The 13,526-nt window shown below is 37.8% G+C and overlaps 1 protein-coding gene across 5 annotated transcripts in view; it reads right to left on the bottom strand.

The window, feature by feature from the left end:
* The window catches only part of eps8a (epidermal growth factor receptor pathway substrate 8a), a 151,331-nt gene that overhangs the window by 18,621 nt on the left and 119,184 nt on the right, over positions 1 to 13,526 (bottom strand). For 4 of the 5 annotated variants that reach the window (XM_048610252.1, XM_048610251.1, XM_048610249.1 and 1 more), the window contains exons 13-16: positions 12,894 to 13,077; positions 9,721 to 9,854; positions 2,210 to 2,321; positions 1,461 to 1,607 (exon numbers count right to left, since the gene is read on the bottom strand). In XM_048610252.1, coding sequence (XP_048466209.1) covers positions 1,461 to 1,607; positions 2,210 to 2,321; positions 9,721 to 9,854; positions 12,894 to 13,077 — 577 coding nt within the window. The remainder of the gene's footprint in view (positions 1 to 1,460; positions 1,608 to 2,209; positions 2,322 to 9,720; positions 9,855 to 12,893; positions 13,078 to 13,526) is intronic. The other variant, XM_048610250.1, reaches the window with a different exon arrangement.

The raw sequence follows: 13,526 nt of genomic DNA, 5'->3' as shown, positions 1-13,526 counted from the left end.
AAAAAACATATTAACTCTGGTTCTCACACTTTAATCCCTGTTCTTAAAAGCTACATTTTAATAGGTCCAAACCTCATAGCAATGACATCTGACTAGAAACTCAACAGAAATGTTTGCAAGCCATTAATAAATGGCCCAGATAATACCTGGGACCACAATAGTTCGGATCAGTCTAGACTAGAAGGCGCGCACATTGTCAGACATTTAAGATTTACGGTGTGGATTAAGCACCTAAATGGCTTTGACTCTAAATTTAAAGATCCATTATCCATCTAAGCTGCACTACACATTCTAAATCAATTACCGGTGTCATTCCTGGCCCATAGCCATGAGTTGAAGGAACATTTTGCATCTAAAATACTTTTAGAAATTTTAATTTCAAAGCCTTCTTGAATAAGAAATGTGGAAATTACGAGCAGAAATCCAGCACATTGTATTATACTTTACTTCTCTTCAAAAGGAGCTCTACCAATTGTTGTGCTTTTTTCCAAAATAACTGTTGTTATAAAGCCAAAGCAAGATTTTAAAACCTTGTTAAATTTAAAAGCAAATCACATCAGGTAATGTGGATCACGCACATGGGGCATTTTTTACACAACAAAAAAAAAAAGAAAATTGAAAGATTACTGATTAACAAAGGTTATTACTCCAAATGCAACTTAAATGCTCAACAACAATACTTTTGTTGAGCAGTTATTTCTTTCAACTTCAGTGTAAAATTACTGAAACTGTATTATTGACAGCACCACACTACAGATTCAAGGAAAAGGGCAGCCTAAAATTAAAGTGCAATCTTTGCAAATTAGACTTCCAAAACTTTTGGCCTGACTTCCAACAGCAGTTAACTATTACTTTCCTCTTCAATTTCTTTTGGTCTCTTTAATTCACAAACAATCTTCATTTCCCTGGACAAACAGGTGACTTATTCAAAGTTCAAGCCTCTGCCAGTTGACATGGTTACAAGACAGATTTAAAGTGCATATCTATAAAATCTTGCCTCTTTCTCCATTTGGATCCTAGGATCAGGAAACCAGTATTAGTAATGGTGGACAAAATACTATAGGCCCATCTTTTGATTGCATGGAAACTGGAGTATGAATATGTTTTACAACCTTCACTATGACTTACTCAATGCAAGTCAAGTAAAATGAAATAATTCAGGCAAAGTGAAACCATAATATTTGCTAAGGAACTCAGGCCAAATGTTACTGATAAGTGTAATTTGGGATGCTTTAATAAAATGCTTTTAGCTACAGGACAATGAAGTAGCAGATAAAAGATACTTAGGCTTGTGAAAATTCACTCACTCCAATAGGGCAAACCATGACCCTACCTTGAACAACTCAAATTCCTTCTTTGGCATCAACAGCTGCCAAAACAGTAGATTTAAAAAAAAAAGTAACTGGATTATTCGTGCTGCTGAAGTGTACAAAGAAAATACAACTACATATCACATTTACCTGAATGGTCTGACTGTAAAGGCCTTCAGGCACTCCTTCACCAAGCTCACGTGGGTCTCTCATCACATCCAATATGTTATTTGGCACATATCCTGACACTCCACTCTGGTTTTTCACTTTCCACCATTGCTTTCTATCATCCAGGATCTGTAGCAACGTAACATTATAATATATTCCACAAAACTTGTCTCGATAGCACCATAATCACAGCACACCCGGTTTGCTACGTAAATCATGAAGTATGCCTCACAACGAAGTGTACAGCTATATATGCAACTTTCCAAATAAAAGAAAAATACTGCAGAGCTGTAAACCTGAAAACAAAAGCAAACAGTGCTGAGAAACTCAGCTGATCTGGCAGCATCTGAGGAGAGGAGTCATACAGCATCTAAAATCTTAACTGTTGTTCTCTCTTCAGATCATGCCAGCCAGACCTGAAGAGTTTGAGCAGTTTCTGTTTTTGTTCATGCAACTGTTAGTTCTTTGTAACAAACTACAAAGTGGGTTTCTTCCACTTAAAGCTGAAGAGTTAAATTTATGGGAAAGTAAAGTCAGGTTGAGGAAATTTATCATGATGCTACTTATTCTTATAGGACCCATTTTCAAATGCAATGCCTGAAGTGAAAAATATTCCCCAATACTAAAGTCCAAATGACATTGTTTGTCCACAAAAAGGTGCAAATATGATTACAAAATGTTAATATTTACAAAATACAGCAGTAAACAAATGTGTACATGATTAGTCTTACCTCCAGCAGATCATCTTTCATAACAGAGAGTTCATTGTTGTTTCTTGCAACAAAATCATACTTCGATTTGGCAAATTTCTTAGGCTCCACTTCAACATGACTTTCATAACTTCTTTTAAAATTAAATGAAAAATACCATGCGGTTTGTAAAACATGGTTTAAACCAGAATGATAATACACAAGAGTGCCATAAACAATACAGCATTAAACATTACCATAAGACAATGTGTAGACTGCATCCACTGCAACCTTGATATCACAGCATTAAAATGAGAGCCCACCTTTTAATTTATGCTAAGTTAAAAAGGAGTAAAGGCCAGTCGGGTCCTCAAGCTCACCTGTTGCACAACTTTCACAATCTCTCTCGGTCATGGACTCTAACTTTTCTTACAACATTCTGTACTCTCAATCGAGCAACTGCTATCCACAGGAGAATTCATCATTTCCTCACAACACACACCTCAAAAACCATATTATTAAGTATGACGTGCACTTGAATTGCAATCAACCTGTGGCTTCCATTGCAATCAAGCTCAATGCAAGCATCAGCAATACAACTTATTTTGCAAGGCAAAGCCATTTCATTACCAATTAAACAAGATATAAACAAAATTATTCAGGCATTTTTAAATCCAAATAGATTCATTCGAAATGGACAAACATGGCAAACAGAAAAAAATCTCAATCTGCAGCTGTGCAACAAACTACAATTAACAAATAAATATTTGAGGTGCAGTGAAATACTTCTATGGAAGACTATGCAGCATACTTCATCAGAGGCCAATTCAACACTGTAGGCATTAAGTTGAAATTAGCAGCTAAACAATTAAGCCTTTAAAAGACTCAGTGGAAAATGAGAGAAGAATTGGAGTGCCATCTCTACTATAGAAATTCACCACCACTGATCTAATATTTAGTTTGCCAGAGAGGTTATTTACCTACATTCAGACTACAAAATTCAAAAGTTTTTCTGTTAAATTCAAGCCTTTTTTGTTAAATGCATACCTGCTAAGTTACAAGTACTACGGAAAGCAGTTTTGACTTTGTTCGAAAGACACAGCGTCAGCATAAATCAAGAGATTCTTAAGCAGCAGCATAGAGCAGTTGCTCAAGTTAGAAAATGCAGCAGGTAAATGAAAAGTTCAATGTACATGCCAGAAAAGCAAAGCAAGTTATTATGTGAGAGAGAGAAAGACTCTGAGAATGTAAATTACTAAGTTCCTAATGCTCTATATCAAAAGTTAATTGCAGTGTGCGCCAAGCCGCAAGATATTACACGCCTCAAAATTACCATGCATGTGAATGACAATTCCATTAATGAAATAAAATACCTTTACTGCATTATCTATGAATATCACTATGCTTTATCTAAAACACGGATTTAAGTAAATCTCATGCAGTATGGGCCATAGCTCCTTTCTATATATCCTGTAATCCAGGTCTCTGATTTATTTATCAGACCAATTGGAAATGGAGCAATCGCAAGTCAGAATAAGAAGTTTCGGACTGATTTGCATGGCTTGAACTTAGAAAAGACGACCTGTTGCAAGGCTTTGATGTACGCCTTGCAGATCAAGAACATGGAGCACATTACTGGAGGTGGTTTATGTCTTGAAATTAACAGATTAGAAGACAAATTTAATTTAATCAATGGGAGATTCCTGGGACTTTCAAGATGTCAACATGTGTCTCAATTTTTCCATTGAAATAACCTTCATTTCTGACATTTTTAGGAGTCATTTGAAAATTTATTGACAGACATGCAAATTAAGGATTTTTTTTTAAAAATTGCCAAGTGGTTTGTTTATTGTTGAATAGGTAATACTAATGTCACCATAGCCCCAGAGGAACATTGGGCTGCTTTCAATTGAGACACAACTGATGGCAAGTTTAACCTGAGGGTCACCATGTCTCAGGTGAGGGGCGAGGTTGAGAAGGTGGGACTTTGATGGTGACGTTAGCTGGTGTGGGGATCGAACCCGAACTGTTAACATCACTGTATCACAAAATGCCTTTGTTTTGTGCAACCGTAAAGAACACAAGAACTAGGAGCGGGAGTAGGCCATCTGGCCCCTCGAGCCTGCCCCACCATTTAATAAGATCATGGCTGATCTAAAGAAGCTCTGCTAAATATCAAAATGCCATCGAGTTGTTTGGCTTTTTTTCACTGCAAAGACTGTACAGGTACAATTTAGAATCTGCGTGTGTACTTAGATAATTTTTGTGAATAAAATTTTTTTTGAAATGAAAAATGATAAACCAGCAGGAAGATCTTAGCCAATATTTAGGAGGATTTGAAAAGTGTGGAACAAAGTCCCGGGTTAGGATTTTAGAGTGAGCTGAACTGAACGATCCCCTCAAGATTGAATAGAAAGCTTGGTAAAGCATAAATTATCAGCTTTGCTAAGAAAAGTACCCCGCTCATCCAAAACAAAACCTGGGTTCATGCATTTGCTAAACTAACTGACACATCTTAAGCAACAACTTATTTCAAATGCAAAATATTTGAAATTCTACTTTGTACACGTCATGGCTGCACGGTGGCTCAGCATTTAACACTGCTGCCTCTCAGCACCAGAGACCTGGGTTCAATTCCACCCTCGGGCGACTGTCTGTGTGGGTTTCCTCTAGGTGCTCCAGTTTCCACCCACAGTCCAAAGATGTGCAGGGTAGGTGGATTGGCCATGCGAAATTACCCATAGTGTCCAGCGATGTTTAGGTTAGGTGGGTTAGACATGGGGAAATGTGTCAGGGTGGGATGCTCTTCGGAGGGCCTGTGTGGATTTGTTGGGCCAAATGGCCTGTTCCCACACTGTAGGGATTCTATGATTCTATGAATTCTATTGTATCAGATTTCTCCTCCAATCCATTTTTAATTTTCTCCCTTAGCTACTTTGGAAGTGATGTTGGGTATTTCACACATTGGAGTGACCCTCAAAATACCTCATCATTGGTCAGTTCTCACGAGTCTCCACAGCAACTGTCAATGGGGTCTTTGATGCACAAAATATTACATTTGCAGACTTTGCAGTGATGTATTTCAACAGAATTGAAAGTAGGAACCCAGGCTGTTTTTTTTTCTCTTTCAAGGATTTTGTTAACTTCACCAACTCATACATTCAAATAGTTATGATTCAAGCAAACTATCAGCATTTCTAGGTTTTATCTACAGACAAAATTCTATCTAAAAGGTATGCAATTTATGGCACAAAACCAGGTTGCTCAATTGGTAATGCCTTTGCAGATGCTGGCACAACAACTGGGCCTCTACTCTAAAATCACTTCCTCAGCATTTGATTCCATGTCTTTTTCTTTTCAAATCTTTCTAATGATTGGCTAAGATCATCCAGTCTTCATATAGTTGGAGATGAGACATACAACCAGTAGTATATGATGGGTCCCCTCGACTTTCATGACGCACTAACTCTGTAGGAAAAGCCTGGGAAGTCTGAACTTCTGACAAATGATTTCGCCACTTTCTGTACCCTCCAATGAAGCTTTGGGGTCTGAATTAAGAACCAGAGACTCAGGACAATTCTGACTGCCTTACCTAAAGAGTTTACGGGATAGACAAGAAAATTGCCACTCTAACTGCTAAATAACAGTACAACTGACATAATCTCTGAACACCCAAATAAGCCCCAGCATCTCACTTCCTGCTGACTTGCCCTGAAACTGACATTCCTATCCTCACCATCTAGCTCCCCACTCCACACCTGGCTTAACCAGCAACCTCCATACTCTTTCCCCTTGCGCCACCCCACAGTTCTGATGCCCCTGACAGTGGGATCATGGATACAATTTTTTTTTTTTTTTTTTTAAAAAAAGGTCAGACAACAGAGTCATAGCTAATGGCTGATTTTAGAATGGAGGAAGTATACAATGGAGCCCCCAGGGGCCGGTCTGACGTTGAAAAGCCCTCTCAATAGCCACTGTCGTAGATTGCCTTAATGACCTCCCCTGTTGCGGTTGATCCTCCTCCCTACCAGGGTCTAAATTCCCCTCAACTCAAATTGCATTCCAGTACTCAAACACTGAGCTGTGGGCTTTTGAAGCCCCACATTCAGCTGTCCTGAATTATGAAGAATGGCACAGGACTTCTGAGGACACACGCCCTTACTAGATAGAGCTACTCAACTGTTTTAGGACATCCCTGAGCTCTCATTACATAATGCTTGTGTAGTTTAACAGCCTTTAGTGGCACAGTTAGCAGCAGCAGCACAGTCAAACTCAATGTTTGCTTCAATTCTCATCTTTCTCCTTCTCCAACCTTTAAACTTCTCTTCTATAAATGCCCCCAAAACTGTCCAAGTGACCTACTGAAAACATTGCATTAAAGCCCTGCCCTATTACTAGGTAGAATTAAATACTGGCAGCTAGCAACTCTTGGAATTGTCAGTTTCCTAACCAGTTGTAGGGTGTTGGTTTGCTCAGGACTGAAAAGCGTACAAATTGAGCTTATTGTCAGTTTTTAGTTCAAATTATGCGCTTAAATGTAGCCTGACATTTGAAGGATGCAAAAGAAATTTGCCAGAATGATGTTAAGTTTCAGTGGTCTCAGCTATGCAGGGAGAGTATCGAACTGGGGCTGTTCTTCTCAGAACAGAAAATTAAGAGATTTAACAGACTGTTCAAAATCATGAAGCATATAGATAGAATAAAAGAGGATTTATTTCTGGCAATAGATAGACTGGTAAACAAGAGATGCAGATTTAAAACAACTAGAAAAAGAACCAGAGGTGAGTTGACTTTTTTGTTTTAAAAATGAGAGTTGCTGTGATTACGAAATACACTGTCCAGAAAGGTGTTGTAACCAAATTCAATTGTAGTCTCCAAAAAGTGAAATGGATAAACAGTTGAAGGTAAAATCTCTTACAGGGCAATGAGAAGAAAGCAAGGAGACGCGAGTAATGGAGTAGTTCTACCAGAGAGTCATCACAGCCACAATGGATTGAATGACCTTGTCTGCGCTGCATCATAATATGGTTCAAGCACTGGAAGCAACACAGGACAGTCTCAAAGCTGACCCCCTATGTCAAATTACAAAGAAAAACTGATGAAATCTGAGCCTTCCTTTTCAGACTAAAATGCTCAGAGGGGGTCTTAAGCAGCTAAGGTAAGGGAACAACAAATTCAGGAAACAAAATTAAATTGAAAGAACATATAAATTCAAATTTTGTAAGGGTACACTACAAAAACTGATGCGAAAACATTCGACTCTCAGTCGAGTGGTCACACAAAATATTATGAGTATTTGTTTCTCCAGTAGAAAATATTTACATGTTAGAACGTGAAATGGTACCAACGTTATCTGTTCAGAAAGATCAGTTGGATGGCCTAGCCTCATCTTTAAACCATAAGCAGAATGTCTGATTTAGTAATATTTCCAATTAATGTCTGGAATAATAAGTCCTGTACAAGACGTGACAGAAAATCCCACCAAGTGCTCTTAGATTTTGGTGTTACAATCAGTGTAATAAACATGTGTTCCACTTCACTTTCAGTACAACTGCATATTGCAAGCCAACATGCAGAACTGTCCATTAGGCTTTTTCTTTTAAATTGTTGGGTCCACTTTTTCCAGTGTTCTAGACTGACATATACACTGAGTTTGAAATCTTCCTGGTACCACCATGTTAAGTATTCCCATGCAGTTTAATTAGTTGAGTAACTTATAGTATCACACATTCAAAGGCAACTTGAGAACCAAGAATATTTGTAAGCATTTATGTGGGAACTGATTTGCAAAGAAAGTTGTTGAAGAATTGTGCAACTTTATCCATAACCACAGATTTTTAAAAATCAACAATTGATGAATTTAGTAGCCCATTCACTTGCTATAAATCAAATTCTCTGATTACATGCTAAACACCATTATCACTTCTCAAAATTGCACTATAGAGCAGCTCCGTTAAAAATGCTCCCTCAATTCTTGGACAGTTCTACACGTTGGCTTGCAATACGCAGGTGTACTGAAAGTGAAGTGGAACCCATGTTTATTACACTGATTGTAACACCAAAATCTAAGAAAACTTGGTGGGATTTTCTGTCATGTCTTGTACAGGACTTATTATTCTGGACATTAGTTGGAAATATTACTAAATCAGACATTCTTCTTGTAGTTTAAAGATGAGACTAGGCCATCCAACTGATCTTTCTGAACAGATAACGTTAGTACCGTTTCACGTTCTAACATGTAAATATTTTCTACTGGAGAAGCAAATACTCAATATTTTGTGTGACCGCTTGACTGAAAGTCAAATATTACAGCATCAGTTTTTGTAGTGTACCAAGGTTTTACATACAGGCAACAAAAATTAACCACTTTCTACAATGTCCGCCTTTCTCCAATATAACGGGTTGCCGTAGCTCCTCTGTTCTTTGTTAACTTACACTTCCCACAGCTCAGTCTGAAATTCAAGGGCACATGCTAAACAGGAACCAAAGTTGTATAAGCTCAAATTATATTAACAAACATCAATTTATATAAACTGAACTTCATTTACATTAACATAGCAGTGATTTGAGATGGATTTATATTACAAAACAAGTTACATATCAATAAAAGGTTATTTCATACTGAACCCAAGTAAACAGCTGCTCTCTCATTAGACAGAGATGATTAGTGGTGGTTTAACCAGAGGGTCACCACACCTCAGGCGAAGAGAATGGTTGAAAAGAATCCTTCATGGTAATCTCAACCAGTGCAGAAATTGAACACATGGGTCGGTGTCAATCTGTTTCGCAAACCAGTTGTCCAACCAACAGGTCTAAACTGAGCCCCCAAACTCAAGTATCTTGTAACTAATGACGTGTCATGTAAATCAGAAGTTAAAATAGCACCCAGTTCCAAAACAAAGCTGAATGCGAATCCCTCCTTCTCACTGGTGTTTGGCTGCTTTCACACTATAATTTCAGCAGCAGTACCAAGCAAAAGTAGTTTGTGCCCAAGCAGAATGCTTACAATGGCAATTCAGTGCAAATAAATCACTCAGAAGAGAGAGCAGAATTGAAGTCTGAAAGAAGCATGTAACAGCCTTGTGGTTAATAAGTTTGTTTTTAGATCTTGAGCAAAATGCTGGCATGAGCATTTTTAAAATTGTGAACATACAGGTTGAATGCAGTCTATATTAAACACAAGCAGTTTGAGAGAAAAACAGAAGCAGGACGAGGCATCTAAATCCAGTATTGCTATAAAAGAAAAATATTGAAATGTTAGCAGCGTAGGCTTAATATATCACACAGTAACATGACTGAAGCAGTTAGTGCTTTTTAAAAGAGAAAAGTTCAGGTTAACATAGCAACATTACTGGTATCAGCATCACCTTAAGTGCAATTATGCAGTGCGTTGAGAGGTACAACAGCAAGCATAGGTTTTAATCATAACAGTTTAAAGGATTTATAAGAAAATCATCAGAAAAGGACAGGACATCCTCATGCACATAGGCTCTTTAAAAACAGAGTCAAGACAACTTTCCACAGTACAAGACATATATTCTATCAACTGTTACCTAGCTACATGACGGCTACTATTTCTCTTAAAGGAAGAATCAGCTGTTCCTTGTTGCCGCAGAGATCGCTTCTGGTAATTTGAGTTTCTGAATGCATATCCATCAGCAGGAGGATAATCCTGTGAAATGGCTCGCTGCAAAACAAAAAGCAATGAAAGACCAGCATCAGATATTGATAAGATTTAGACTCATATAGAGTCAGACTAATACAGCATGGCAACAGTCCCTTCAGCCCAAACTGGTCCATGCTGACCACCAAGAGTAGTGGGCTTGAGTTACAGGGAGAGGTTGACCAGGATAGGACTTTATTCCTTGGAACGTAGAATGAGGGGTGGCCTTATTGAGGTGTATAAAATCATGAGGGGCACAGATAGGATGAATGCATATAGACTTTTTCCCAGGGATGGGGAATTGAAAACTAGAGGAGATAGGTTTAAGGTGAGAGAGGATAGATTTACGAAGGACTTGAGGGGCAACTTCATTTAATTCTAGTAACAGACAGACAATCTGAAAAATCAAGCAGCAGTGATTCGCTAAAACAGGGTAATATGGCAAAACCAAAAAAAGAAAGAGGTCCTTGTCTTGTTTAACATAATTGAAGACATTGTCAGTCAAGTCAAAAACTCAATCATTTATGAAAGATAAAAGGAAATAATCAGCCTTCAATATTGTAACTTATAACATGTACAGTTATCACTTCCCCAACCTCAAAATTGAGCTTCTTTCTATTCACCAATCGTCAACATTTTGTAGCTCCATGTTGGTTTGGTAATTGGACATACAGTTGATTTATTCCATTTTTCAAAAAAAAAAAACAATATTTTTTATTTTGGCACAAGACAGACCAAAAAGTAATAGCATCCCCCACTGGTAACAGTAGGATTTTCTCATAAATGATTAGCATATTAACTATAAATTTTGGAAGGTTGCAAAAGTTTTATTTTGTTTTATTCACAGCATTTCTTAAAACTCTTGTTAGAAGTCTACAGTACCATTTACTATGGTTCATTATTGGGTTGTGTGGCTCACATAAAAGCATATACCTACAGTATGCACATTTTCCTAACAAACAAAAATATTGATGGCCTATTGAGCTCTCTGATCAGTTATTTCAAAGCATTTCAGTCTGAGGCAAGGCAAAAGGGATTTATTGGATTACTTCAACAATTATACAAATTCTGGTAATAACATCAGTGTTCAAAGTATATTCAGTACTTTTAACTGTACTGCAAGATTTAGCTTTCAGAATAAACCCAACTGCATTCACCATGATGCTCCAAATGTTTAGAAGCATATAGAAATAACCACTAAATTCCCAAATGGCTTTAAGTATACAACTGGTACAGAAATTGACATCTTAATCAGAGAATGATTTTCTTCTTACATCATGTTTTTTGAAGCTTAAAAACATTCAAGCGTTCTTTACAACGAAAGCTATCCTTTGAAGAGTAGTCACTATTGCAACATAGAATACAAGGCAACCAAGTTACAGAACGTTCAACAGACAAAAAGTTGGATTTTTTTTTTTTTTTTTTAAGTTAAGGACTAAACATTGGCCACTGACAGTGAATAAGCTTGCACTTTAATTCTTTGGAATGGGATTCAAATCTATAACCTTATCATTCAGAAGCAAGAATGTTGCCTTTTGAGCCTTAACATCATCAGTGCAGCTTCCAATGAAGTGCTGTTGTGTTTTCCCGCCTGGTACGTAAACTCATGATATACAAGATCCCGTGCAAAGACTGCGACAAACATTACATTGGACAGACAGAAAACTGGCCACAAGAATACATGAACACCAACTAGCAACAAAAAGACACGACATGACCAGTACTCACTCATCTCCATTCACACGAAGAAGGAGAACCACTAGTTCGATTGGGACAACATCAGGATCCTAGGACAGGCCAAACAGAGACAAGCACAGGAAGCACAGAGACAAGGCCATCAATAAACACATAGAATCAGGCCCTATATATACACCACTACAAAGAAAAATCGGAAATGAGGTAAACAATTCCAATGGGCCCCAGGGTTTAAATACCAGGCGGGAAAACACAACAGTGCTTCATCGGAGGCCACACTGATTATGTTACCCAGCAGGGCAATGAAACGTCTGCAAACTAATGAACCAGCTCAACAAGTGAGCCAACCACAGAATTCAGAAGATCCTATGTAGATATTCCTGATCAATAGTATTTTCAATTCTCCTTAAAATCTTTTTTTCTTAATTTATTCACTGGATGGAGGATGTAGCTGGCTAGGGCAGCATTTCTTGCCCATCGCTATTTGCCCAGACGGCAGTTCAGAGTCAAACACATTGCTGTGGGTCTGGAGTCACATGTAGGCCTAACCAGGAAAAGATGGCTGTTTCCTCCTCTAAAAGGACAATGGTGAACCAGATGGGTTTTTCCGACAATTGGCAATGGATTCATGACCATCAGACTCTTAAGTGCAGACTTTTTACTGAATTCAAATTCCACCATCTTCCACGGCAGGATCTGAACCTGGGCCTCAGAATATAACTTAAAAATACCACAAGGCTATCACCTCCTCTAGCACAGGCTTAAAGTAGAGTTTAACTTTCACTACAGTATTTCTCAACTTATGCGTTTTTACCAGTGATATACTTGTAGAAAAACTTTGCAGTAATACCTCACATTACATAATAGGAAGGAGAAACCATATGTGCCAGTCAAGAGATGTTACAAATTGATACGCAAAGCAGGATACTACGATGGGCATTAGCTACCTCATCCATATTTGGAACCCTGAAAGAGGACACTGCATTCCCATGTTTCACTCAATTCATCTTCTCTTTCCTACAAAACACATCTTGGTTAAATACAGCTGCCAGCAAATACTTCAACTAAAAATTACACACAGCATAGCAGCATAATGCAAATGATATGCTGATCAGTCACTGAAGTTCTCTTCACAAACAAAGGGATATACAATTGCACAACAAAACGCATCCGTAATAATGCAAACATTATGCTTTTATCAATGAGTATTTTCATTTCATCTTCATTTAGCTTTGGCATTGCAAGAGCAAAGTGTTTTCCATATTACCAAGAAATAAACTACGAGTCATTAACAGCTATAGTAAAGGCATGGTTTGAGGATAGATTTTGCTGAAAGACTGCCCAACATAAATTGGTGCAGACTCATACCTCTTCACTCAGCCTCCTCTGCTCTTCCTGCCTTCTCTGATGTTCAGCATTTGCCACCGATTCAGCTAAATTATTCAGTTCCTGTTCACAAGGTGTGCCCAAAAATGACAATAAAGGAGGTTCCCATCCACTTCTAAAGTGAGGCACATAAGGGGGAATAAACTGATCTTTAGGCCACTCAGACCTGAAACCGATAAAAGTCAGTTATTAGCAAAAGCAATGATTCCTTGCATGTAGAGAAACTGAAATTGGGACCATGTGCATATAATGTTGCAAAACTGAGTTACATCCCAAAGTTTATAACTTGAGAGAATGCAATCATTACATATAAACAGTTTAACATTCCATATAAATAAACTCATACTGACCACATTTCCAAGTTTTAATGCAAACAGGGATATGAAGGATTAGACAAACCACAAGATTTTAAAAGACATTTTATCTTTCAAGATTGAACATTAAAAGAACTTCCCAATAGAAGCAAACAACAAAGTAGAACGGGGTACAAAAAAAGAAAATCAGATAAATAAAAACCAAAAGAACTGCAGATGCTGTAAATCTGGAAAAAAAACAGAAGCTGCTGGAAAAGCTCAGGTCTGGCAGTATTTGTGAAGAAAAGTCAGAGTTAATGTT

The sequence above is a fragment of the Rhincodon typus genome, chromosome 22, assembly GCF_021869965.1.
Source record: "Rhincodon typus isolate 14 chromosome 22, sRhiTyp1.1, whole genome shotgun sequence".
NCBI lineage: Eukaryota > Metazoa > Chordata > Chondrichthyes > Orectolobiformes > Rhincodontidae > Rhincodon > Rhincodon typus.
Note: the sequence above shows the minus strand (reverse complement) of the source record. Positions and strands in the feature narration are given on the sequence as shown.